We start from the raw sequence: 26,528 nt of genomic DNA on the forward strand, positions 1-26,528 counted from the left end.
AGCACTTCAGACTGACTTTAAGCAGAATGTTTTGCTGTGCAGCTTCATTCTTTTTTTCACCAAAATACTGAAATATAACTCTCATGTTATGGAAAGGTGCCACACTTAAAGGTACCCTGTAGAGTTCCCGACCATTAGTGGTGTGATATTTTGATGAGCAGGTCTCTGTTTTGCTTGTATTTTGTGTTTTACTAGTACACGCTTGAGGACACGTACATGTGTACATATGTGTACATTCAGCAACAACATGTCACTTTAGCATCCTATTCAAGGCATTTAGTGTGATTTTAGAAATGGTAGAGCATAGTGGTGAGGTACATTGTTCACTAAAGGTACCACAGTAAACAGCAGGGTGTAAAATATTGCTTAAATACAGAGAGATTTACAAACCAAAGCAATGTCGTAACCTATGAAATAAATATACAGTACTAGCACCTGTGACTGTGATTAATTTGAGAAAAAAATAGTGATTCATTGCATTAAATAAGAATTATTAATACAAGTGCAGGTAGAATGACAGCCTGTCAAAAAGAGGTATGATGTGGAAATTACAGCTCAGAGAGGACAGGCGTTTTAACTCTGTGCCATCACATGAGGGCTGAACAAAGGTGGAGCATTTGAAACATTTTGGGAAAGCACTTGTTTCCTCTCCTCTTTTAAATGCTTTGACCACTTTGGCAGCTGCTAAATCACTTTAATCCCACCTGAAATTAGATACTTCAGAATGATTAAATAGTTTTACCAAAGTCTTTATTGAAGGACAAAATAACCTTTAATCATACAGAATGCAATGCATTCTCGTAGTCTGTCAGTGAGGATATGGAAAATAGTTATTAAGAAAGTTGATCAAGTAGAATTCAGGGTGAAAAATCTTCAGCTTATTAATTGAGATTCCTCCTTTTCAAAACACCTTTCTTTAAAAAAAAATGTTGGTGAGTGGGAGTTTTGTGATTTTGTGCTCAGCATGCTGACTCATCATTAATTTGTGTGTGTGTGTGTGTGTGTGTGTGTGTGTGTGTGTGTGTGTGTGTGTGTGTGTGTGTGTGTTTCTTTAGGGTATTTGGGTCCCGGAGGGTGAAACAGTGAAGATTCCAGTAGCCATTAAAATCCTAAATGAGGCAACCGGACCCAAGGCTAACGTGGAGTTCATGGACGTGAGTATCAAAAAAAAAAAAAAAAAAACACAGAACAAAAACTAAAAAATAAATGAAAATAAAAATAAAAATCAAATCCAGTATCCAGTTTTTAACTGTGTTTGCCGACAGTTGTTTTCTACAGCTCAAACTGAAGTTGTAGAGAAGTGAGCTAGTTTCTCAGTTTATATTTTGACACTCCATTATAAAGATACAATATATAGGCACATTGTTCAGTGTTGGGACTGAACTGAAAACAGTCACCTGAATACTGAAACAACTCCTGATTTTTAAAGAAAGCACAACTTATACATCAGCTCTGTTGGTGAAATGAAGCATTAACTAAGCTTTCCCATGGACCCATAATAGATATCATCAGGGGCCCGTAGGACCCCTACATGCACCCACATACACATACACACACAATGGCACAGGCTCCCAGCACAGCGCACGGGGCCCCATTAATAAAACATTCACAACTCGGCTCATTTCAAAAGGAAAAGTGAAAAAAAAAAAAATCAAAATTATTACCCTATGATGATGCAATGCAGATGAAATAACCCCCCTTCAACACACATACACATGCAGACACACACATGGAACCCGACCCACTTGCATTCATGTTTTGCACTTAGTTTGACAGTCTGAGAGGAAGAGTTTTTGGAGTGTTAGCGTTTCTATTTTTATCAGGATGTCTTTGATGAATATCCTATGTGCGTTTAATTTTATGTTCTATGTGCTTTGGGGGCCTGTCTGACAATCAGAGGGATAGAGATACGGTTGTTAGAGAAAGAGGAATTCAACAATCTTTGACTGAGGGTTTACTTAGGCACTGGAGTGGAGCAGACATCTGCATGTGAATGTTTTTTTTTTTATATTACAGAAGCAGTGATAGTGTTTACAAATCAGATTACTTTACTGATGGTACTTTCAAATGTATCTAATTTTAAGGAAACTGTACTTGATGTGTAAAGTATGAGACTCAACTAGTCTAAAAGAAAACAGCAGGAGAGACAGAGGTTGTGATTAGCTGAGCAAGAAAGAGGCAGGGAGATAAACTAAAATGATTAATAAAAGTGGCAGACTCAAACACAAATGCAGATTTTTGCCTGATTCGTTTTGTTCTTTTTTCTCCCAGGAAAATTATTTGAGTTCCATCTTATTTTCCAGTGATACTTTTCTTCACATCGATCCACTTCCACAGTCTTCTCATACTGACTGCTGTGCAGCTTTTGCACCAGGGAACATCAGTGGTAGTTACAGAGGAAAATGATAGTCCCGTTCATTTACTTTACCCCACTATAGTTTCCCAGCCAGACTGGGAATTCTGACTGGTTACCTTCTAGCTGCAGGCCACACTCACTTGCCGCTGCCTGTTTGAAGCATGTCACTGTGGATTGATTGTCTTTCAGTTTCTCTGTGTATGTGTGTGAGTGTGTTTTTTTAACTTGCCCCTTACCTGTGGAGTACTCAGAGGAGGAACAATTTAAACAGCAATGAAGTGGGTAAAAATGTTTACCCCAGTGACAAAATGCCAAAACCCCATCCCTTACGCCAGTGCCTACTGCCCTGCAAGATTGTCATGCATGTTCATGAATGCGTGTGTGTGTGTATAATCATAATAGTGGCTTGAGGCAGACAGGGCCGGCTTGCAATGTGTTATTGCTTTTGAAAGTCGAAATCCTGCTCAAGGCTTGTTTTCACTGAAGCAGGATAAGCCCTTGTGGTTTGGCCTTGTAAAGAGCACTCAGTGGTGCTGTGTCCCATGTGTATGACAAAGATTATCTTTTGTTCTTTTCATTAGTGGTTGGTTCAGTTATTATTCTCTATGAGTATCAAACAGATACCAAAAAAATCAATTAATACAAAACATGCATGCAGCCCATTTATAAATTTTAACAAACTTATAACTGACAAAGTTCTGCAATACTTCACAAAAAAAAAATTACATCAGTTTCACTAAAATATCCTACAGTTCCTTCAGGAAACGATTCATCCCTTTCACATTTTGTGTCTTCATGTTTGAAAGTTTTTGAATATAACCTCAAACAAAGTCAGTGGCTTTTAATGTGTTTTGAATATAGATGGATTTGAAGTAAACAAGAGTGTACCTTGTTAATGTATTTGATTACTCAAGATAATTGAATTCATCTTTCCCAAGTTAAAGCAAACTACACAATGCAATGCAATTTTAATATAATTCTGTATACTTCTACACATTTAATTCTGCTTAATTGCTTTAACAGAAGCTGAAAAAATAAATCCAGTTTCTTTATGTTTCAATTCAATTGCAATTTAGTTCAACAGCAAGATTAGAACTGATCGTTGAGGGGTGAAAACTAGTGTTTTTGTGGATCCAAAGCAAACCTTTTCAGCCAAGTATCCACACTGGACTATGTGAATAGATTCTTACTAAACACACACACACACACACACACACACACACGTTGGCTTATCTCCCCTACTTAATGGCCTTACTGTATAATCCTTTCACACAAGTCCAAAATGCATGTGTTTTTCAATTACTGTACAGACAAGCTGAGTGTTATGTACAGTAGTTGCGAGTTAAGACATCTCAGCCCAGCTCAGATACCACATCACAGTGACAGATGAACACTGGAGTTGTCCAGATTTACTTGAAAGGGGTCCTTCCCCATGCAGCCACACAGCAGTCTCCCAAAGACTTTGGCCTGATTTACCATCATCCTTACTGCATCTACTGCCATCGCCAGATGAGCAGGGATCCGATTATGCAAGCTTTAGGCCGTGCTGTGGTTTTATCTCTCTGTCAGTGTTCAGTGGAGCGCTACACACTGTATTCCTGTCTGTCCCCAACATACATACAGACACATACACCCCCACCTGTGTTGTGTATTTTTGCTGCACAGCTATCCATCTTATGATGAATTGTCAAATTAACCCATAACCCTTTCAGTAACAATGCTTTTGTGTGTGTGTGTGTGCGTGTGTGCGTGTGTGTGTGTGTGTGTGTGTGTACGCGTGTGCAGTACATTGTTCTAGAAGTCATCCTTTTATACAGTAGGTGTTACACTGCAAGCAAGTTCACGGCTTTATAAATAATGTACTGGAGCAGTCTCTTTGCATGTACATATGTTCTATCCAGTAGCATATTCTATAATGTCAGTACTTCAGACCAAACTCAGTACATTACACCACCAGAAAAAAACAACTCTTAATGCATGTTGTGTAAAAGGACATAGACATATGATTTATAACAATCACACCTTCTTGTATTTAGTACATTTTTAGTTTAGTACACATAATGCTGACAGCCATGTGAGGCAGGGAGTCACTTTCATGTTGAGGCTTTGAATACAAATCTGCTGTTTCTGACTTAGTGGAATCTTGCTGCTCGCTACAAGAGAAACTTCAGCCTTAAACAGAATAGCGGGTGCTATGATCTTTGACAGTTTGGTCTACACTTGTAAACATGATGGCCTCTGTGCTAGTGTGTTGAGGCTTTGAAGCTTTATACTGGCATTTGTCCTTCTTACACTAACTGAAAAGCTACCTGTTGGGGTACAATATAATGAACTGTGGAAGTGGCACTTGCTCTGAAATCGAAACACACAAATAAGCCTTAGTGTGTTGTCTGTTTTTTAAGCAGAGAACCTTGGTTTTAACCACGTTACCCAAGTTACAGTGATTTTAAGTTAATGTATTTAAACATAATTTGAATAAACATTTATATGCTACTCTGATCATGAGCAAACCCAGGTAGACATTTGAAACATTAAGTTTGCGGTTTTTTGGCTGTTATTTTACCCTTTGTTACAGTAACCCACTAAAGCAGAATTAATAAAGGCAGCCAAAACTATCCAAACCTTGTCTTTATTTGTTTGATTTTTGGGAAGATTATGATGTCTGTTGATAGAGATATGCAATAACAGGATATTAAGGGTCCATGTACAGTTCAGTAAGTAAGCAAGCAAATAATGACTGGGATATTACCTGCAAGTAAAAGAAAAAAACTGTCACCACAGTGCTTCATAGCTTTAAAGGAGAATTTCAAGCTCAATTCTACATGAACACTCAAGATCATAAAAATACCATAGAAATGATGTATTTTACATTTGTGTTTTGCTAAAACAGTTAGCTGATGAAGTAAACAACATTGTAGAATCTGTGGTCATACTATTATGCATGAAGGCCTCCACCTTCACCCCTTTCCCCCACATGCCTCAGTGTATATCTGTCTCATTCAGGAGGCCCTGATTATGGCTAGCATGGAGCACCCCCACCTGGTCCGCCTGCTGGGCGTCTGCCTGAGTCCCACCATCCAGCTGGTCACACAACTGATGCCTCATGGGTGCCTGCTCGACTATGTCCACGAGCACAAGGACAACATTGGATCCCAGCTGTTGCTCAATTGGTGTGTCCAGATTGCTAAGGTAAGGATGGAAACATTACTTCATTGCTTGTTTCACAAGCTGTATGCTTGTTTGGTCGATATGGTTGATTTATTTATTAGCAAACTGACAGGTCGTTGACTGGTTTGTTTGTTGATTAGTCCGTTGCCTGGTCGGGTATTTGGATGTTTGGATTGGCAGTTGTTTTTAGTGTTGATAGATCATTTTGTTACCTGAACAGCTTGTTTATCAGTAGATCATCTTCACTGATTGCTGCTTTTTTTTTTTTTTTGTTGCTTTGACTGCTGGACCAATTATCTGAATCAATAATATGAGTGTTAGAGAGCCATCTCTACTGCAGACTGTGGATCCACACTTTATATTTCATGATTAGATTGTAATATTTGGCTGGTATTTGGCACAATTCTCAAGATTTAAACTTGAATTTGTCATTTTTGAGTTTTGTTGAATGACCTTTTGCATTGATCCAGCTTGCTATTTCCCTATAACACATCCTTTTTTTTCTCATTTTTTTTTCCATCCATGTCACACCTTCCTTGGTTAGTAATGAGAACATTATTTCCCTTCCTTGCTATGCTGTATCTATTTGCTACAGTGTGCAGATGACAGTACTTATTTTTCTCCCTCATGCATTTGTGTTGTGTTGTGGTCAGTTACCATGCTTCCTTTCCTGTTTTGAAATCGTAGTCTGTCGGTACTTGTGTTTGCTTTGGATCACATGCATTACACACACAATTACCAGACCACCCCCCGCAGCCTTTCATAACATGTCCCAGGTAACACAGGTCAAGTGTATTAGTACATTGCTTATGGAGAGAGCAAAAAGATGTTTATGTAAGTCTGTGGTAGAAGGTCTGATAGCCGGAGACAAGGACTGGAGGTTTTGGTAAAGTGTCTGTGAGTGTGTGCTGGTGTGTGTGGAGGATTCAGCAGCAGACAGTGGCTCCCCTTGGCAACCTCTCCTGAGAACTGAAGTAAATAATTCAAAGCCTTGCTTGACTTCGGTGTTTGGAGTGCAGGGAACTCAGTGTAACAGGATCATGGATGTAGGAGTGCATTATAATTAGTTTTAATCTAGTTGTCAATATTAATAGGTGAGAGATACACCTGGTAATGGTCTCACTTTCTCTGTTTCTATCTGTATGTATAAAATATTTAAAAATAATTACACAATCACAAATCACCAGAGTTGAATCAACATCCCTCTGACTTTACTCTCACCCTACACAACCCTAACAACAACTTTTCATAAGCCTCACAATCACTTTTATGCACGTATTTATTAATTAATAAAAGGTATTTACTGCAGAAGGTATTTACAATCATGTTTCCAAACGCGCTGCATTTCATAGATGGCTAAAAAAACTGTCAGACACAGTCTATGGACACAGTGAGAAAGTAAAGGGTTAAAATAAAAACCAAGAGAAGCAGAATGAAAATGACTTAGTAGTTACTGCAGTGCCAGATTTAATATCTTAGACAAACATTTTTGTTGCCATTTTTGGCTAAATCTGAGGCAGGCAGTAATCCAGTCAGCTTCCATGGGAAAATATTAAACCATCAATTAAATGTTGGGACACAGTTATAATCCTAACATATAAAATGTTTTTTTTTTTCTTTCTTTACACCAAAGGCAATGAAAGCATGCATTAATTCTCACCATGCTGACAAACTTCCCATGCTGCGTAACACAAATATTGACATGGTATGGAATTAATCACATAAATTACTTTGTGGAAAAAGGATGGAGAGCAGCTATATACACATGCATAAATGCTGTATATGCCTGCTGCGAACAGCTGTCAACATGGAGAGATTTATAATTCATAAAGGGTAGATATGATGATGTATTATTTACCACTGTTCCCATGTGTCTCAAGCGTATATTGTTTAGGGTTTTCAATAATTGGCTACAGCTCGTGGGAGACACAAATAATTATCCAGAGCTGCGGTCAATAAGGTGCCCACACATGGGTTCCAAAGTGTCCTTCACAATGCTTTTATCTGAATAATGCCAACAAGGTGAAGTAGGACACTTAGCCTAACAAGATCAACATTCCCACGTGTACTGCTCATAATAACTTACAGTGCATTCAGAAAGTATTCAGACCCCTTCACATTTTTTCCACATTCTGTTCTGTTGCAGCGTTACTCTAAAATCATTTAAATTCATTTTTCCCTCATCGGTCTACACTAAAACAGAACTTTAGTGGCCATTAGAATTTGAGTGGCCATTGGCTTCTTGGTCACCTGTCTTACCAAGGCCCTTCTTCGCCAACAGCTCAGTTTGGCCGGGTGGCCTGCTTTAGGAAGAGTCCCGGGTGTTCCAAACTTCTTCCATTTAAGAATCATGCAGCCACTATGCTGTCTGAAACCTGCAATGCAGATGGAATTTGTATATAGCCATACCCAGATCTGTGCCTCAACACAACCCTATCTCTGAGCTCTGCAGACAGTTTTTTTTTGACCCCATGGCTTGGTTTTTGCTCTGGTATGCACTGTCAGCTGTGAGACCTTATATAAACACATGTGTGCCTTTCCAAATAAAATTGAAATTTACCACAATTGGCCTCCAATCAAAGTGTAGGAACATCTCAGAGACAATCAAGAGGAATGGACAGAACCTGAGTTAAATCATACAAATGGTAACTTAAAGTAGCAGTAACTGAGAGTTAACAACAAAATGGCACTACATCTGAACTGAAATCTGACACAGAAATCTTTTCACAGAGCCATGCATTAGATCTTGACAAAAATAGCTCTATGTACACATAGTCAAGGTGTAAGCCACCAGGTGGCTGAGGGAGAGAGACTGAAGTGTGGCTCCTCAATCCCTATATACACAGGTGGACTGATTGACTGCGTGTCCCCAGATTCACCAGGCAATATCACGAGGTAGGAGGATCCAGGGCTGAGGCCCTCAGAGCCTGAGGAGCAACACAGCACATAAATATACTTTACACAATCAACTATTACTTTCACCTATGGGGGAATGTAAGATTGCAACATAACAGAATATGAAAAAAAAAGTGTGTAGAAGTCTGAATATTTTCTGAATGCACTTTATTCTAGTCTCGAAGTATCTTTCCTGTAGAAGATTTCATCATGGATGTCTTGTATACATCCACTTCTGCAGGTTCTTCAGGGGCTGTCAAGGCTCTTGCTAGTGACAGGGCTCTGCTCTCTGAGGCAAGATCTCAGTGGCCCTCCCTCTCTGTTATGGCCGCCATCACAGCCATATATTATTAATGGAGTAATCTGCCCTGAGAGTCATACTAATGAGCAGATTCATCAGAGCTACTATGCATGCAAGTCTCTGATGCCACAGAATGTTTTTTTTTTCTTATCCTGTTTTATCTTTCCATATCCAGCTTTCTACAACATACTATATCACTTTCTCCTCATTATGTCAGCTTGCTTTTAAAATCTCCTCCTAGTTCAGCCACTCTTCTTCCTCTTCTTCATATGTATACAGTACAGTGTTGCAACAGTGTCATTGTTGGCATTGTCTTGTGAAATTAAAAGCATTTTATTTTTAGCTTTGTAATGCATGAACCTTACCTCCATTGCTGCTAAAATGGATTTCCTGACTTGTGAGCCATGAAACTGTTTACCATGCGGCATGAATCTTAAGTCAGTCGACTGTGCTGTCAGAGTTAGTGATGACATTGGACACACATTTGAGTCCCATATGTCAGCTGTTACAACCAACCGCTTCAGTGTTTTCCAAGCCTTTTAAAAAGAATTCACTGACTTACTTGGACAGATGAATTTCGCCCATTAGCTTGTGGCGGCAGCTGTTCTCACTCACATGCTACTGTGTTCTGTCATGATGTTATCACATGATATGTTACTTCCCCTTGTAACTATGCAAGTACACAAATTGAATGATTTTTTTCCTGACTCACATCTCTGCAACTATTGGATGGATTGCCATCAAATTTAGGCCACACATTCATGGTCCCCAGAGAATGAATCCTCATGACTTTAGTTATCCAGTTTTCATCGCACGCCACCAGCGGGTCAAAGTTTTCACTTTTCCAGTTTAATATCTCAACATCTACTGGATGGATCAACAAAAAAAATGTGCACACATTCAAGATGATGTCGACCTCCTGCCTTTTCCTCTTGTGCCATTGTGAGGTTGGCAGGTAGGTTTTGGAGTGAAATGTCAGATATTAATGGATTGCCATCCCATGGGATGAATTGTAATACCCTCTGTGATCCGCTGAGTTTCCCTGCAGCACCATCATCAGATCAAAATCTCACGAGCCACTAAACTCTAAAATTCTTGTTGTTGACTTTCATTGGATACTGAGCAATGGATCAGCACATCCTGTTACATTCATACTTCTACAGCCTGAGACCGTCTGTTCTAATGTACGGTAGCTTCACCAACCTCTTCAAGTGTATAAGAATTTGGTAAAAGTCATACCATTTCTCATTTCTGTTCATTTCTTTAACAAAAATGCAGCTTGAGATAAGGCGCAGTTTGACACAGAATAGAGTAATAAAAATCCAAATCACTTTCATCTGAACTTTAACGTGCTTCATGTGAACTCCAGTTATTGTGCTTATATTCCGCATTCTAGTATTAAAATGGGACTGTTGCTGTAAGGCATTGTAGTAAACTGGGACAATTTGGGAGCTTCTTCTTGAATTCTTTTGAACTAGCAGAAGAGACACCAAAACAGACCTAAAAAAGAAGGAAAATGATATAAGCTGCAGTCATACAGGTTGTACATAATAGTGTTGGATGCCATTGTGATTTATTTTCCCGTTAAATATTTAGCTTGAGCCCCACGCATTTTGCTTTTGAAGGAGAACTTTGTGTCCCTCTTCCTGTGAGACTTGTGTCAGAATGATGCATAATAACCACATCAATACAACACCGCAGTTTAAACAGCTTCAGTTGGTAGGAATAACTCATCGATGCAAGCTTTTGCAGTGAAAATTGTTTGTGGAATACACAGGCAAACCTTTTCTACTCCCTTCTTCAACATTACTGCTTTGGATTGAGTCCAGCTCAGGTATTGTGTTAGTGTCTGAATGTGTGTGTGTGTGTGTGTGTGTGTGTGTGTGTGTTAGTGTCTGAATGCGTGTGTGTGTGTGTGTTTGGTGTAAGAGGGCCTCACATTGTGTATCATAGGGTCATTTCTCTGTGTAAACCAGACTAGGCAAACATGCCTCTCTCCAACTCATTACATATATCCCCAGGGTTCCAATGAAAACTATCTCCTAGTCCCATTCTGCTCCATCTACTCTCCCTCTCCTGTCTCTCTGTTTGTATTTATTTCAGAATCTGATTCTCTTACTTTTGTTTCTCTGCCTCGTTCTCTCTGAACATTCATGTAAGAAGAATATAATATAGGCTCCCATAGATACTAGTGTTTTGTTCTTTGTCTTTTGTTGGTAAAAAATATTATACAATCACTGTTCTCATGTCAAAAAGGCAGCATAGCCTCACCATATGTGGACCTCTGTTATAAGCCCCCCACTGGTAGACTGTTGCATTTTTCCCTGTTTCCACTGTGTAAGCCCCTGTGTGCAGCCTCTTCAGCTGTACTTATTGATGCTGAAAAGAAGATTGGACAAAGATTTTTATTGTGCTGCAAGGCAGGCCTTCTTGTTTAATTTGTTAATTCTTTATCGGGTGCATTAAATGCCAGCTATCTAAGTTGGACATTGTTTGATTTTTGCGGACTGGTTATGGCGAGAGTAAAATATTCAGCATGCAAAAAATTTTGAGAATAACATTTCCGCAAGGACAGAATTGTTCAAGGGCACCAGCTAGCTCAGGGCTACTAAGGGCTGTCCTTGAGTCAATGTGATTACCTTAATAAATTTGAATTACTGCGATGTTTTTGTTTTAAATAAGAAATGGTAGTGGTTTTGGATACATACCAAATTTTTGGCTGCATTATTTTGTTTACTGTACAAAAAAAATCATTAAGATTAATGTGTTAAGCACAAAAGTAAGCAAAATCATCATGTGGTTCCATTGATTACCATCCAATGTTAACAGAATCCCTCAATTTCATGTATAGTGCGTTCTGTTTTGATACAGACCACCTGTACTGGTGTGACTAGCAACCAGCTTGTACTCACTAAACTCTCCTTCCTGTCTCTTCTCCCTCTCGTAGTGAACACTCAAATTGCATTTGATTACGTGCAGCACTGGCAGATAATGTGCCTGCTCCAAGACTGCATGTTAACACACAGAGCGAGGAGCAGATCACAGGCATCAAGGCTTTGATACCACCAACCCTTAGAAATGTCAACAAGTGGCCACCTATCTCCCTTCCCATCGCTCTTTCTCTGTGTCTCTTGTTCTAGCTGTCTCCCTTTTTTTCACTTCCAAACTTTATTTCTGAAGCTTTTTTTTTTTTTTTTTTGGTGGTGTATGATTCAACGATGCGGCCAGAATACCTCCCTTCCCCTGAGTAAATATCAGCCTGAAAGGCCTGTTTGATTAGAGAGAGCAGCTTTATGCATGTTTTCATCAGTTGCAATTCTCATCAAAGTGGAGGACTGGTTATGTAGAATATATGGGGGGGTTTGAGTGTTTTGTTTTAGTTTTTGTCGTTAAAGCACACTGTACTGTATCATCAATAGTTGCTGAAGTTGGAAGGAAATCCATATCGGTACTGTGAACCGGATCAAACTGCCGTCATATATTGTCTTGCTGATATGGGGCCAATATTGTCTTTAATGAAAATGTAATCTCATCCCCTCTGTCATCTGATATAACACTATTATATTTGTTACACCTGTACTTGGTAGAAAGTAAGAATAGCTAATAGTAAGAAATCTTTTGAGAGAAGGTTGACTTTGGCTGTACAGAGTGCACTCACCAACAGTTCTTGGGCTGCTACTATGTACTGTCAGTGCTTCATTTTTTGCCTGATGACTAAGCCAGGATGTACCAGTTTTTATTAGACTTGCTTCTTCCCAATTTTCTGTGGAAAACAAATTGCGTGGTTTCCAACAGACTTTGTCACAGTAATACCCATAAATAAAACACCTGCCTTAAAGATTTAAGAACATAGATTTTAAAATCACCAAAATAAAGCCTTTAAACCAGAGTTGGCCAAACATATGCCACAAAGAGTTTTTCTTCCAACCAAAGACTCCAACCATTTATTAGCAGTCCTTTATGTAGAAAGGGAAGAAAGTCACCAGTAAAACCACGAGCCAAAGTGATTGGTTGAAATAAATGCCAGCATAGTTTTGGCTCTGAATGGCTAAAGCATGGTTGGCCTCCCTCATTTTAAATTGTATTATTATTGTGATTTATTGGCATGGCACCTTCCAGAAAATGCTGGGTTGCTAACCTCTGGTTGGGAGAAAGCCATTGCTCCATGCAAAAGAGGACGACGCCTCCCTCTGGCAGCATTTTCGGAGCATCCATGAACACTTTGGAGGGACAACAGGGGATGCCCCCGGGATTTCCCGGGAAGAGCTGAAGGACTTGGCTAGAGAAAAGGGAGAAGGACATCTGGGCTACCTCGCTCAGTCTGCTGCTACCACAATAGAAAGAGGATGTGCACTGGAAAATGAAGAAGTTTATGGACTTCATAGTAACAGCAGGGTTTTTTTTGTGTGTGTTTGTTTGGGGGTTTTTTTAGCCCTGAAAAATGATTGATTTTATCAAGGAAAGGTGTTTGAAAAAAGAAAAAAACAACAGTCTTTGTAATGAAATGTGATCAGCTGGAATGGCCTCCAAATGCAAAAGTATAAACCTCAAGGCAAGACAGACAGACAGATAGATAAATAGTCACCGCAAAGGACAGAAGGATATACAAAGACTATCGGGTCTGCACTGACTCATGGTTGCCATGTTGTCAGTCAAAAGCACACACAAACAAGCCAAGCGGAATTCGTTCTCTCTCTTTCAGTCTCCCTCTTCCTCTCTCTCTTACTCACTCATTCACACAGATACGGCAGTGACGCAGTTTTAACAGCGTTTGGCTGAGTGGAGATGGATGTGGCCAGGTTGGGTGGGTGGGGGAAATGGATGACTGCAGGCAGCCCACACAATGGATGAGACTGGCAGCTCAGGGAGACAGGTCTACACTAATGAGTGACTACTGGACACACAAACACACACACGCAGGTAAATGAAGGCTTGTAGGTATCCAAACTGGCAAACACAAACATTAACAAAGTGAACATCTCATAATTTGATTGGATGCATTTACACCCACACACACACACATACACATCGTGATGCCCTCAAACAAACAGACAAACACACACAGACACCGTTTGACATAAAAAGTATGTAATCAGTTTTTCTATTTTCATTCCACTTTTCCTCTCACTCTGTGTCAGTGTCAACTACAAATGTTCTCGCTGATTCTTAACCTTTTCTTAAACACACAAAACAGACAAACACTGCGCTGCAGATACCTATCTTTAGCTGCTGCTTTATATGAAACCTTTGCCCTATATTTCCTCCCCTTACTACTCATTACAGAACTGGTTCACCCGCTGATTTTATATTTATTTCCCTGAGGAAAGAGATATACCAACACTCACACCTCTGCAAACAGAGATATGTTTCTCTGTGTGTCTGTGTGTGTTTGTGTGTGTGTGTGTGTGTGTGTGTGTGTGTGTGTGTGTGTGTGTATGTGTTAAGCCTTTCTGTGTCAGTCTTTTTGTATCATTGTGTAGCCTAGAGGCTTTAGAAGAGAGTCTCAACAAGTCAATTGAATTATATTTGAAAAGGTACAAGTTATAGACAAAAGAGACTGCCAAGGTATTCACGAAAGGTTTATACAAAAAAAAAACAAACAAAAAAAAAACAATTAACTAGTTTGCGCTGCCTGAGGGTTCTTGACAAGGCACACCTGTTTATTGAAAACCATTCCAGGTGACTACCTCATAAAACTGATTGAGAGAATGCGAAGAGTGTGCAAAGCTGTCATCGAAGCAAAAGGTGGCTACTTTGAAGAATATAAAATATAAAACATATTCTGATTGAACACTTTTTTGTTAACTACATAATTACATTTATGTTAGTTCATAGTTTTGATGTCTTCAGTATGAACCTACAATGTAGAAAGTAATAAAAATAAAGAAAAACCACTGAATGAGAAGGTGTGTCCAAACTTTTGACTGGTACTGTAGGTTGGTAGCCCTCAAGGTTTTGTTGTGTGTGTGTGTGTGGTGGGGGGGGGGGGTGGCGCTAACGTTGGTGGATAGCTTGTCATCTCTTAGCCATGTAGGCGGAAGTCCAGTGCTGCAACAGCTTGGATCCACTTCACTTTCAATTAACCGCCTGCCACTATAGATGCCTGCTCACCAGCCTCTTTGGAATTGACTCAAACCCTGTGTGCGTCTCTTTTTGTGTGTGTGTGTCTGTGTATAACAATTGCAGAGCGTGTTTGTGAAGTAGATGTTAAAGGAAATTTTGTATATAAACAAAATATGTGTGCATGAATGTATCCCTGGTTAGAGGGTTTATGAATGAATGTGAGGGTTCGTAGGTTTGAGTGTGTGTGAGATGATGCCCATTTGACATGTCCAACCCTTTACCAGAGACAGGGGCCAGACCTCTGGGTTGCCAGACACCTGCCAGACCTTTGAGTGAAGAACTTGAAGGTGAAACTGGCCCATTGTGGGGTGTGGGGCGAGGGGTTTGAGTTGGACTGAAAAGTATAGTATTTGCTGTACATCTATATGAATGCAACATATAGCCTTCTTGAAGCTCATTTCAAATCTATAAAATCTCATTTAAAATTGCACCTTACCCATTTTTAGAGGACACTTTAAGGCTTAAAGTGTCCTCTAATTATTTAGTATAAGCAACACTTTTGAGAGGAAATTGTATCAGTCATGTAACTAACCGTAAGATGCCTTAGATTAAGACTGACTTATATTGGGATCCGCTGTCAATTGACCATTTCACCAACCCACAACCCACATTCCATGCACAGTGAAGACCACAGATTCTCCCTGTAGAGTAAATTATATAAGCTTTCCCACCATGTTTCTACAAAAATGTGCACATTAATGAGGCATTAATGAATTTTTAACTTATTAATGCTTGGAAATATGGAGTCCACATTTGTAGCTCTAATTTTATGTGAAGACAGGAAAATTGTAAATAGAATATATGGTAATTACTTCATTAATTAGCCTGACCTCATTTGCATACATTTTTGTTTATGTAATGTTGATTGTGGATGGACATAAAGCATTAGTACTTAAGTAAGTTTTTTGTTTTTCAAGTTTTTGTTCTTGAAATACTCTTGAACCTGTGACCATGACTCAATATATTTCTTATCTGTTATGACTCTACACATATGAGCTATCGCTATATAAAGCCTAAAGTGTGTTTAAGCACGCTTCCGAAACTATCGCTTCAGTTGCAGGAAGCCTTTCAGTGTTGTAATAATGCTCTTTCCAGGATGAGAAAGGGTACCTTTCGTTTAGTCTGTTTTTCTTGTTGACTGTAGTGAACAGCTGAATCGCAGACTGAGATGGAGGAGGTTGGTGGGGGGTGGCAGGGGGGACATGGAGTCATGATGTAGCCATCTGAGTGCAAGTCAAGTCATACGGTAATGCATTTAGACCTGAACCATTAGTTATTTTCAGTAGTGCCTGACTCATGCAGAGAGCACTGTGATGTACTATAAGTGCCTCTATGTCTTGCTATATATAATTTTTTTCCTTTATATCTCTCTTCATGTGTTGTTACTATGATGCCACAGCAGCATAACCAATAAAAATTCAAGTTGGTGACTGAGACATAAGAAACTGATTATTATATCGCCTGTATTATAAGTAATATATAGACTATAGTCTATATAGGTATCTATATAGGTTTGATGTGTATAGGCCATGTAGTTGCAAAATTATACATTTTGTACTTTCACTATTTATTGACTTATCTGCTATAAATTCTCAAGTGTTTGTTTCCAAAATTTAATTTGCATGTGTGCTCTATTCTGGTTTATCATTGATGAGCAAAGTCTTTTACCAGTGCAGAGAAACACATGGACATTGATTCATCCCTGCCATTTCATAAAGATAAGTCGCTATCATTAGTTGCTGAGGTGTATACAGTTATTTAATTTACATTAAAATGGCTACCAAAAAATACTATCATGCCATGATGAAGAACATAGCCTACACACTGACTTTATCTCTCATGCGAATACACATCTGCTTATCTCAATGGACCTTCCTAAGCATACAAATGTGTTTTTCAGTCAAATTTGAATAGTGTCGTGTTATGAAACCAAACAGTTTATATTTTCAATTTCCTTGTCCTTACCCAGTTCTGCACCCCTGTGCCTGTGGACCCTGCTTTTGCAGATTCATATCCAAACACATCTGAAAAGCCAAAACAGCGTATTTTGAAAGCTCACAGCCCTTTTCAAAGTCTCCCAAGATGCCCTGAGGAATTGTCACAGCTCAAGGTTGTTTTGGAGTGTCATCAGTATCATCTGAGAAATGAAGCAAATGAAACAAAACTATAGAAAACCTGTCCCACTCATTTGTCCTGATGAGGGCACAGGGTTTGGCATTGTCAAAGCTGTTATCATAGCCGAGACAGGATCCTCCCATCACAATGTGGCTTTTGTTAAAACTCGTCGACAGGATGCAGGCACGTCTCACTCGCCCTTCAGGCAAACCAGGGCTGGCTGTAAAGGCCTCACACACCCACACTCCAGCTCCCACACACATACACAGCGACACATCCCAAAGCTCAGAAGAGAAAGCCGTACAATATTGATAGCAGCATCCAGTCCTCAGTCTCTCCAAGGCATACAACACAAACGCCTGCAGCCACAGAACACACACACAAGTATGCAGACAAGAGTGTAAACTTGCAGGAGGAGGTTCAAATGCATACCACAATATACAGACATACATGTGTACATACTCACGCCCCCTTGGGTTGAGGTGAGATATTGAATATATTATTTACTGGAACTACAGGTGACAAACTCAGAATGAGCAAACACCAGCTGTGGTTACATGCACACATTTTTTCTCTCCAATATTTCGGGTCAGCTGTTTGCATGGGATTTAATATAAAATGCTCTGTACACGCACTGATGCATTTACTCAAAAAAGCTGTGTCAGGTGCCCAAAAGTGATGAATATGTCATGCGTTCCTCTTCCTCAACAGCTATTGAATCTCTTTGGCATGTGTTTGACCAGCTCTCTGAACATGAAAACCTATGTATATCTATCTACCTTCAGGAGTTTGTGTTACTGCCATTTTTGGGAAGTGGAGGAAAATACATCCCCATGCATTTACATCAAGACAGAAGGCAGCCAGAAAGTTTAATCAGTTTATGAAAAGATTTAAACTACCCCTCTGAAACCGATTGAAATTTCATTCAGTTTGAGCCTGTTTGTTCTGAGTTAGGTGTTTATATGGAACATTTTTATTCTGTTCAGGTTTTTAATAATTCGAGGTTTTATAATTGGAATATTAGGCTCCATGTAAATGTACCTACTGTCTGGGAGGACAAAGAAAGGTGGTTGGGAGGAAGTAAATTTAAGAACCCGAGGAATGGACAAAGCAGTTCTGTTTTTATTTGTTTAACCTTCTTTTCACCACTCAACCCTGGTACGACCATGAGCAAACGCACCACAATAAAATTCAAAGAAAAAACAGTAAGAAAAGAAAATCTCAGTGTCTTCTTCCTCTTACTACTGTTATATTTTCACTTAAATTCAGTGGGGTGGCTGTGCCTCAGGAGGTACTGTAGAGCATGTTGTCCACTAAGCGCAAGGTTGGTGGTTTGATCCCTGATATCCACATGTCAAAGTGTCCTTGGGCAAGATACTAAACCCCAAATTGCTCTCAATGATCAGGCCAGCACCTAGTATGGTAGCTCACTGCCATCTGCCATTTGTTTGTGAGTGTGCATGTGTGCATGAGAGGGAAATTGCAAAGCTTTTTGGATAAACATGCTATATAAATGCAGTACATTCGGTATCTATCCATGCAGACAGTTTGGTTTTTATTTGTCTTGGTTTTGTAGATATCTGTCTTTGAGATCTCTGCCTACACCCCAATACAGTGAAGGTGGAAGTAATTTCTTTTTCAGTACTCAGAAGCATTGAAAATTTGGGAAATAAAACTGTCAGTGTTTGTCATAATTTGTAAACTTAACTGTGAAACCTATTAATTGGACCTATCTACTAAGGAAATACTCCATACGAAAACTGTGGGTTACTGTTGAAGTTTGTTTAGATGTAATTGTCTAATTCTTTGACCTTCTGACCTTCACCTTCATTACAACAAAGCTATCTGCATGGCTGGGCACCACAAGAGGAAAGAAAGAAAATATGTTTCTCTGTAATTTAGGTGAACTGGTCCTTTAAGAATGTTACAAGAATAATGTTACATTTGGTGCTTAACAACAGATAGTGGCATTAACAACGATGCCACTATTTTTGTAATATTTGTAAATGTGTGCCAATATGTGTTTAAATGATATCAACAAACAACACACTCTGAAACACACGCTCTGTATCACCCCGTTCCAGGGAACTCCTGCTCGATTGCCAAGCTGCCAGCCTCACAACAGATCAATCATAGATCACAGCTAATGTCTCCCGTTTCGGCACCCCGTGATTGCCCTGTTATTATCCCACTAATTATGACTATCATCATTATTATCATTTCTCTGTTATAGTTCATTACTCCAGACCCGAAAGAGGATGGTATAACGGCCTAAGTGGCAGTTATTCCATTTATCGATTGGTGGGAAGTTGCAAGCCTTGTTGCATGCTGTTTTCTGCTCTGACTGAAGTTTTCTGAGTGCTGACAAGGCTCACAGACCACTCCACCAGTTAACCTGGGTCTGACCAACTGGGCTATAAATTGGCAAACTCACAGACCAGATAACATTTAAAAATGAGTAAAAAGCGAAAGCATTGTTAAGTTCTTCATTTATTGGACTGACTGAAATGAAAAGAAAATCTTTTCTGTCTAACAATGTTATGGCAAATGGAAAGAAAGCAGATTTTATTACGGTCTCCAGTTTGTGGCTATCAAAGATTAAACCAATACCAATCCAAGAAAAGAAAAGCAAGCCAAGGCATGCATTTGTGCTCATCAATTAAGACAAAAGGCTTGCAGAAAAATATTTTTACACCATGGAAAATTGCCTCAGCCTTCTTTTGTAAAGCATTCTTTGATCCTTTATTCCAATGAGCACATTTTCTTTTCAAACAAGCATACAGACAGATTGGTGTAAAGATCTGTACCAACACACATTCTGGTCCCTCAGCTAAATAACAATCTGCTACCGAATCTGTTATTTTTCAGCAAATCATAAATTTATGCCTTTTCTATTAGAAAACTTTGTTCAGTTTGATACCGCTCACTACATATAAACGCAGGAGGACTCTCTTCTGCCAGATTTATGAAGACCTCTTTGACTCTGTGTTTTGGGGTGTTTTGCTAGTTCATCACTTGTATTAAGCATTTACATTGGCTCTTCCATCTCATCCAAGGCTTAAAGACTGGCAGTATCTGCTTAAAAAATAAAGAACCGTGCACCCTTTAAGGCCCATCCCGTGGGCAACATCGGAGATCAAATCAAGCACAGTCAATGTTTACTCGAGAGGTGTCTCAGCAGTGCATTTCTACACACCCACCCCTTTGCAAACAACCTGAGGCAATCTCCACACACTTCCTCACTGGAAAGCACAAACAGATTTGGCTGCCTACATTCAAACACAAGCAGACGGATGGCTCACTAGATAGGCAGACTGTCCCATCTCTGAAAGGTGAAGAAATTAGAATAAACGTATTCTCTAAATAGCTGCTGTCTCTCACAGTCATCAACCTGAGTCAGCGACTGACTCATAACCTCTGTCGTTTGTTGTATGCCAGACACACAAGCTGTGCCAATGTGATTAAGGACAGACAGAATGTCGCATCACAGCACTGCTGGCAGAACATCCTTTCTCTCCAGAAATGTCAAGTTTCTGGAAGTCAAGACAAAAAACATTAGATTGACAACCACGCATTTTAGGAAATAACGCAACAGGCTTAGAAATAGTTTCATAAGCCAAAGGGTCATGTACTTTTCCCAGCTAATAGAGGAACAAATCTACAAGTACAATTATGTACTTGTACTTGTACATAATTTACAATTATGTAAAGCTCACACAATGGAGTAACACAATATTCAACTGACAACAGCGATCTGATACACAGTACAATAAGAAATCTTATGTTTGTCTGTAACTGTTATGTAACTTTGCAACGCATGAGTCGGCCAATTCTTCCCAGTGACATTTCATTTTAATCCAAATCTCAACATTTAAAATGTGACTGGGAATCAACATTACTCACAGGACCTCATTATAAAGTTATAAGTTGATGCGCTGCCTTGGACAAAGTTTTGCCTCAGAATCTTGATTCTAGGACTGGCCTAAATACAGCTGCACAGGCATCAAACAGAGTGAATAGTTGAATCCACAATGCCACACAAAATGAATGCTTCATATTATTTAATAATGGAATGGATATATTTGTTTTAATTTTAAATACTGTATATTCAGCAGGAGGGAGCATACATTAGTGGCAAGAATTTACTAGAATATGTTGTGATGGCAAAACCGCCAAGACAAGCTTTCATCCAGATGCTGAACCAAACCCAACCTCACATTTGGATCCAGTGCTTTAACATGAACACTCCCTATTTCTCTCTGTTTCCATCTTTTCCTTTCTCTTTCTCTTCCTTTTTCTACATTGTGAGTGTAGCCTTATCCATCATGATTAAGTATACAGAGAACCCATTAAGCATTAGCCTTGTTAAATAACTACCACATGCACAGACACACATTCTTCTACCTGCCACCCCACTGACAAAGCATTCCCTAAAACTACCCTAGTGACAAACCAACAAGTAACTCGCTAACAGCTTTACAGTAAATCAAACCTGACTCACCGCTTTGTTTCAGTGTGAGAAGAACACAGTGCCAAAATCTGTGAAAACCTCAAAAAACACAAAACTTCCTAAATCTCACCAGCTGACTTAATCCACCCTGAGCAAACTTTGACAAAACAGACTTGAAATTAAATTAAACAGTTTTATTCTTTCATACTTTACTCTGTCTCTTCTTGCCAAGAATTACCAAAATGCTCTTGAGCTGTCTATTTTTTAGAAAATCACATTTTGAAGAATGAGGACTAATACTTGATTGGTTCAAACTATTCAAAAAGCATCCACACATGACCTAATCTTTGAGCTTGTTACTGAATTGACATTGTGTTGACATTGCATTCATTTGCATTGCCTCTGCCGCCTTGGTAACAAACCAACAGGCAAAATCAGATTTGGTGTCACTGTGATGTTGCTGTAAGGCAGCTGCATTTCCGAAAGGCAGAAAACATCACCACAACAATCACCTTTATCCACATGTTTTCCAACCTTTTAGTGTTGAATCTGAAATGCGTCCAGACATTATTTTTCAACAGTTTAATGCTATGACTCATGATTGGCACGACACACTAGTTTTCTTCATTTCGCATTAACAAAGAGTAATTGCCATGGAAGCTAAGAAAAAACCACCCAAAAGAGGAGTGTGGTAGGTCAGAATGGGCTGCCTCTGTTCTGCCCTACAAGATTCTCTTTGCAGTGCAGCACAGCACAGCTTGATAATATACAGCATATCCAACCTCTTTTACAGTGATTCTATGAAGTCTGACACTGAAATATTCCTACACCAGCACAGAACCATAAAACCACTCCGGAGTCAGTGACCTCAGTATCAGCAGCTTAAATCTTAATTTCAGTTGAAAACACATCTTCAGTTTAGTAAATCACAAAATAGGTTAAAGAGGCTGGGACAGTGGGAGTGTTTCACTTTTGAAAAAATATATGGTGGGTTAGGGGTTATTGAAATTAATTCTCAGATTATGTCATTATAAGACAGCAAAGATCATGATGATGGCCCACAGTCCACAGGGCAGGAGAAGAAAGGAGAGAAGAGGGAAGTGAGAAATCTCTAAACACATTTCCCATTGGCCAAAACAACAGCTGATTGAATACAAACCATCTTCTCTCCTTGAGAGGTCGAATGCAATTGTTGTTTTCTTCTTACTCATTTTCTGTTTACCATTCTGAATGCTTTTTTTAGGTTCTCATTGCCTTTAAGTGCTTGATACACAATGTCATAATGCAGTTGTGTATAAAGTGTGCGCGTGTTTCTATCTTTCATTTTACTTCAGGAAATGTGTTTGTATTAAAGGTCCCATATTTTACACTTTTCTGATGTTTTGTTTTGATGTCCATAAGAAGATGTATTTGTGGCTTTAAGTGCCAAAACCCATCTCAATATATTTTTAAATCCTCCTCTTTCACACTTCTCTCTGGAGATCTAGCAAGAACAGGGCGTTTTCTTTTCTTTTCTGATTGGCTGACTGATTTTTCTGAGTGACACACAGCCAGGCCAACCGATTGTAGCTTTGAAATGAGCTAAACACTCAAATTTGGAATAAAAACTCCAGTATTTCAAAAAAATAAACTTTCTCCACTGGTCTCTAATACTATTATCCTTGGGAAGGCTGTGCAATGATATACTGGCTTCCTGACATCTAATGATTGTGTAGCGTTTCTTAGACATTTTTCTGTCTGGCTACAAGAGCTTGTGTTGTTAACAAAGTTGAAACAACAAAACAAAAAAGTTTGGACAATGGGTCCGAGTGGGCCATACCGGGGGCATGCAGAGGGGAGTGACTGTATAGTTGTGAAATTCTCAGCGGATTTAGCATTTTGATATTTTCATAGTATTTATTTGGCACCTAGACCTGCTTTATTATCAAAAAAGACATGGAAGTCTCACTTTCTGCAATATGGTACTTTAATTTGTGTGAATACTTTGCACTGCATACTTTGTTCAGCTTTAATGTGTAAATCATACTACGTGTAAACACTGAGATGAGGATTAATTTATATAATTTTATAATTTTTCATCGGCCATTGAGTAAATATTCTTTCATTTAAAGTCTTGGGAGTTGCCTTTCTGCAGCCCTTTTAAAAAAAACCTGTGTAAATCAGTCAGTTATGTTTGTTTCCATAAGAATCTCTGGTCTCTTTGCAATAAAAGGTTTTGAAACACAGAAGCAAATGACCAAATTGTGCAACATCAATCAAATAAATACAAGGCTTATTTAATGCAATTAAGATAGACTTTGCTCACTTATTTTCATTATTTTCCTGTTCCACAAACAGTACACAATTACATACCTCCATCAGTATGCACACATTTTACAACCACGTCAACAAATTAATTTAAAAAATAAAAAAATAAATACCCATTCGAGAAAGAGATTTTCACACCTTGCAAAAAAAAAGAAAAAAATCTGTTTCATTCGTTTTATTTCATTCCTAAGATTGTAACTGTACATCAGGAACAACTGAGCAATTAAAGCAAAGCAACTTGTTATTTGCAGGTTGCTTTAATTGCTTAGTCTACATACTGTTGTGTTTTGTTTTGGTTTTTTTCACAGCTAGTGAAAACAAATATATACACATTTTCAGGCTTTTCAGCAACAAACTAAGAACTGTAACCCTCATGAAGGTAGAATTGATTGCAGGACTGCTGTATTTGACTGCATTAGTTTTAGCTAGGTGTATCTAATAAACTGCAAAATTAGTTTATGTCTAGCCTATAACAAAATAAGGATGCCTTAACAGGCTTTAAGGGTTGTCAGTAAATACCAATGAGTCAACTGCCGGGAGCTATTGGCTGTGAAAAATCACCTTCTGGCCATCTGATCAAAAACTGTGTGCTCAAATGCACTACATGTAATCATTATTACAGTGTTTAGTTTGTTATTGTCCAAGCACTTCAGAGGATATTTGGTTGGATCTCTGCTTTAATCAGAAAGCTAAGCTCAGTCTGTTGTGATTTACTGTTACAGGCTACTGTAATTGAAGAGGACACAAATTAAATGATTCTGTGCCAGAAAGTCGATCACGTGACTGCAGCTCTTTGGCTGCTGATAGAGGCCGACAAGTCATCTACTTCTTAATGGCGTTTTAAGAATGGCATTTGCTGCTGTGTGTACTCTTTGGCAAAGAGAGTAAGAGAAACAGAGTCAGACTGAAAAAGAGAAAGAGCAAGACAGAGAGAGATAGAAGCAGATTACACCATGCCAAGTGCATTAACATATCCATCTGGTGTCTCATTCTTCCTCGACTCCCACTCACCCCATTGGCCCCTGTTGCCCCCATCACAGGGCTAGAGTGGGCCCTTCCAGGACAAGGTCATGTTGTTGGCGTATGTTATGAATCTGCCACCTGATTCCAAAGGTGCCTGTAGGGACCTGGCAGACCTGCATGCTGGCAGGGTGGTAGTGGTAAACTGACAGGAAGCAGGGCTGGATTGTGCAATCTGGGTCACACATGCACACACTCACAAAGTAACACCTTTCTTTGTTCATGGATTTTTTCTCTCTCTCTTTAATCAGTTTTTCTGTTTGCTCTTGTCTCACTTCATTACAATAATTGAAACATCCACACCTATGCAAATAATCTGATGCTAACATGCATTGTTAACATGAACTGAACCTGTGTGAAACCTGTATGTTTTCTGCAGGTATTGGCAGTCCCTGCAGTCTCATTGCTGGGTTCTATGCGGGTCAGTGATAACCAAGTGTGCAACACTATGTAATGTGGTCGATACCAGACTCCTTTTTCTATGAGACAGAGAGAGACAGGCAAACAGACAGATGGCAGAGCTGGAGTACAAAAAGCCATTCAGTGGAAATTTTGCAATAGTGAAAAAGAAAATATATCATACCAGAGTGAGTTAACTCTCCAGACCTTATAGCTCTGCCGTCCAAGCTGTGTAGTATTTTTTTTATCATTATAATATAGAACAAAAATTAAGCATTATCTAAAATTAAAATCACGTTGGTGGAAAATTCAAGCTTTAACCAGATGGTAAGCAGATGGTAAACTATATATCTTAATTTATCACACAAGCACAAGCACAACTGCACACTTCCTCAGTGTGCCTCTAGGTAAAAGAAAGACGGTAAAAGTAAGAAAATGTAAAGCATATGAGGAAAGGGAGTTTCTCACAAAATAACATAAATAGTTGCATGTTTCTTTTGCAGATGATACTGTTCTGTTAGTGCAAGTCTGACAGAATGCAAACTTGTGTTAAAAATGAGAGGGAAGCGATCGTGTCACAGTTAACCCAAAAACTTTGTCAGATGTTGTAAAAATTACATCAGAAATTTACCTTTAACCATTCAAACTTCCACACATGCATGACCCACAAATCTTGTTGATAAAGGAGAACTAAACTTTTTACATTTTCTTGTTATGGTCAGACTTTAAGCTTTCTCTGGACAAGATTCTCACTTGCTTTTTAGGTGGAGCTCAAGAATTCAGCTGAAATAATTCTATAACGATGAAGCACAGAGACAGTTTCATATCTTGGCTGACTGTTAGCCCACTCTTATAGTGAAACTCAAACATGCTGTGGGCCATAAACGTAATTTAGCTTCTGATCCCCCTGAAGCCAAATATAAATCTCATGTCAAATATATGGAGAAGTGCTTGCTGACTTTCTGTCTTTAAATTCCTTTGATGACATTCCTCCTCATGTTTAAGCCACCAGTTAAGATATGAGCAAACAAGAAAGCTAAAATTCTCACCTAAATCAGCTTTTAAAAAATTGGCTTTATTGGTATTGCCGTCCCGTTGTTCTTTATTTGTTTCTTTGTCTGAGCATTTCTCTCTGTCCCTCCGTCTGTGGGTTGTGAGGTTAAAGTATACCCTTCATACATTCATTCATAAGAGCCAGCTGGATGAAAGGCTTCAAAAATATTAGCTCGACTCTTCTCTCCAGCAAAGGGATGGATTCTTTCCTCTTGTTTATTGTCTCAGGTTTTTGTTTTTGCTCATTTCTCTTCATTCAGACTACTATTTATGTGGACATTAATTCTATTCATTCAAAACAAAGTTTTAGAATTATTAATAAGTACAAGAGAGAAAAACAC

General features: G+C 38.9%; 1 protein-coding gene across 1 annotated transcript in view; it reads left to right on the forward strand.

Annotated features, from left to right (window-relative positions):
- Positions 1-26,528, forward strand: part of LOC121194233 (receptor tyrosine-protein kinase erbB-4-like) — a 290,604-nt gene that overhangs the window by 235,360 nt on the left and 28,716 nt on the right. Inside the window, exons 19-20 of the mRNA XM_041056962.1 lie at positions 1,056-1,154; positions 5,360-5,545. Of these exons, the coding sequence (XP_040912896.1) occupies positions 1,056-1,154; positions 5,360-5,545 (285 nt within the window). The remainder of the gene's footprint in view (positions 1-1,055; positions 1,155-5,359; positions 5,546-26,528) is intronic.

This window comes from Toxotes jaculatrix, chromosome 15, assembly GCF_017976425.1.
Source record: "Toxotes jaculatrix isolate fToxJac2 chromosome 15, fToxJac2.pri, whole genome shotgun sequence".
NCBI classification, from domain to species: domain Eukaryota; kingdom Metazoa; phylum Chordata; class Actinopteri; family Toxotidae; genus Toxotes; species Toxotes jaculatrix.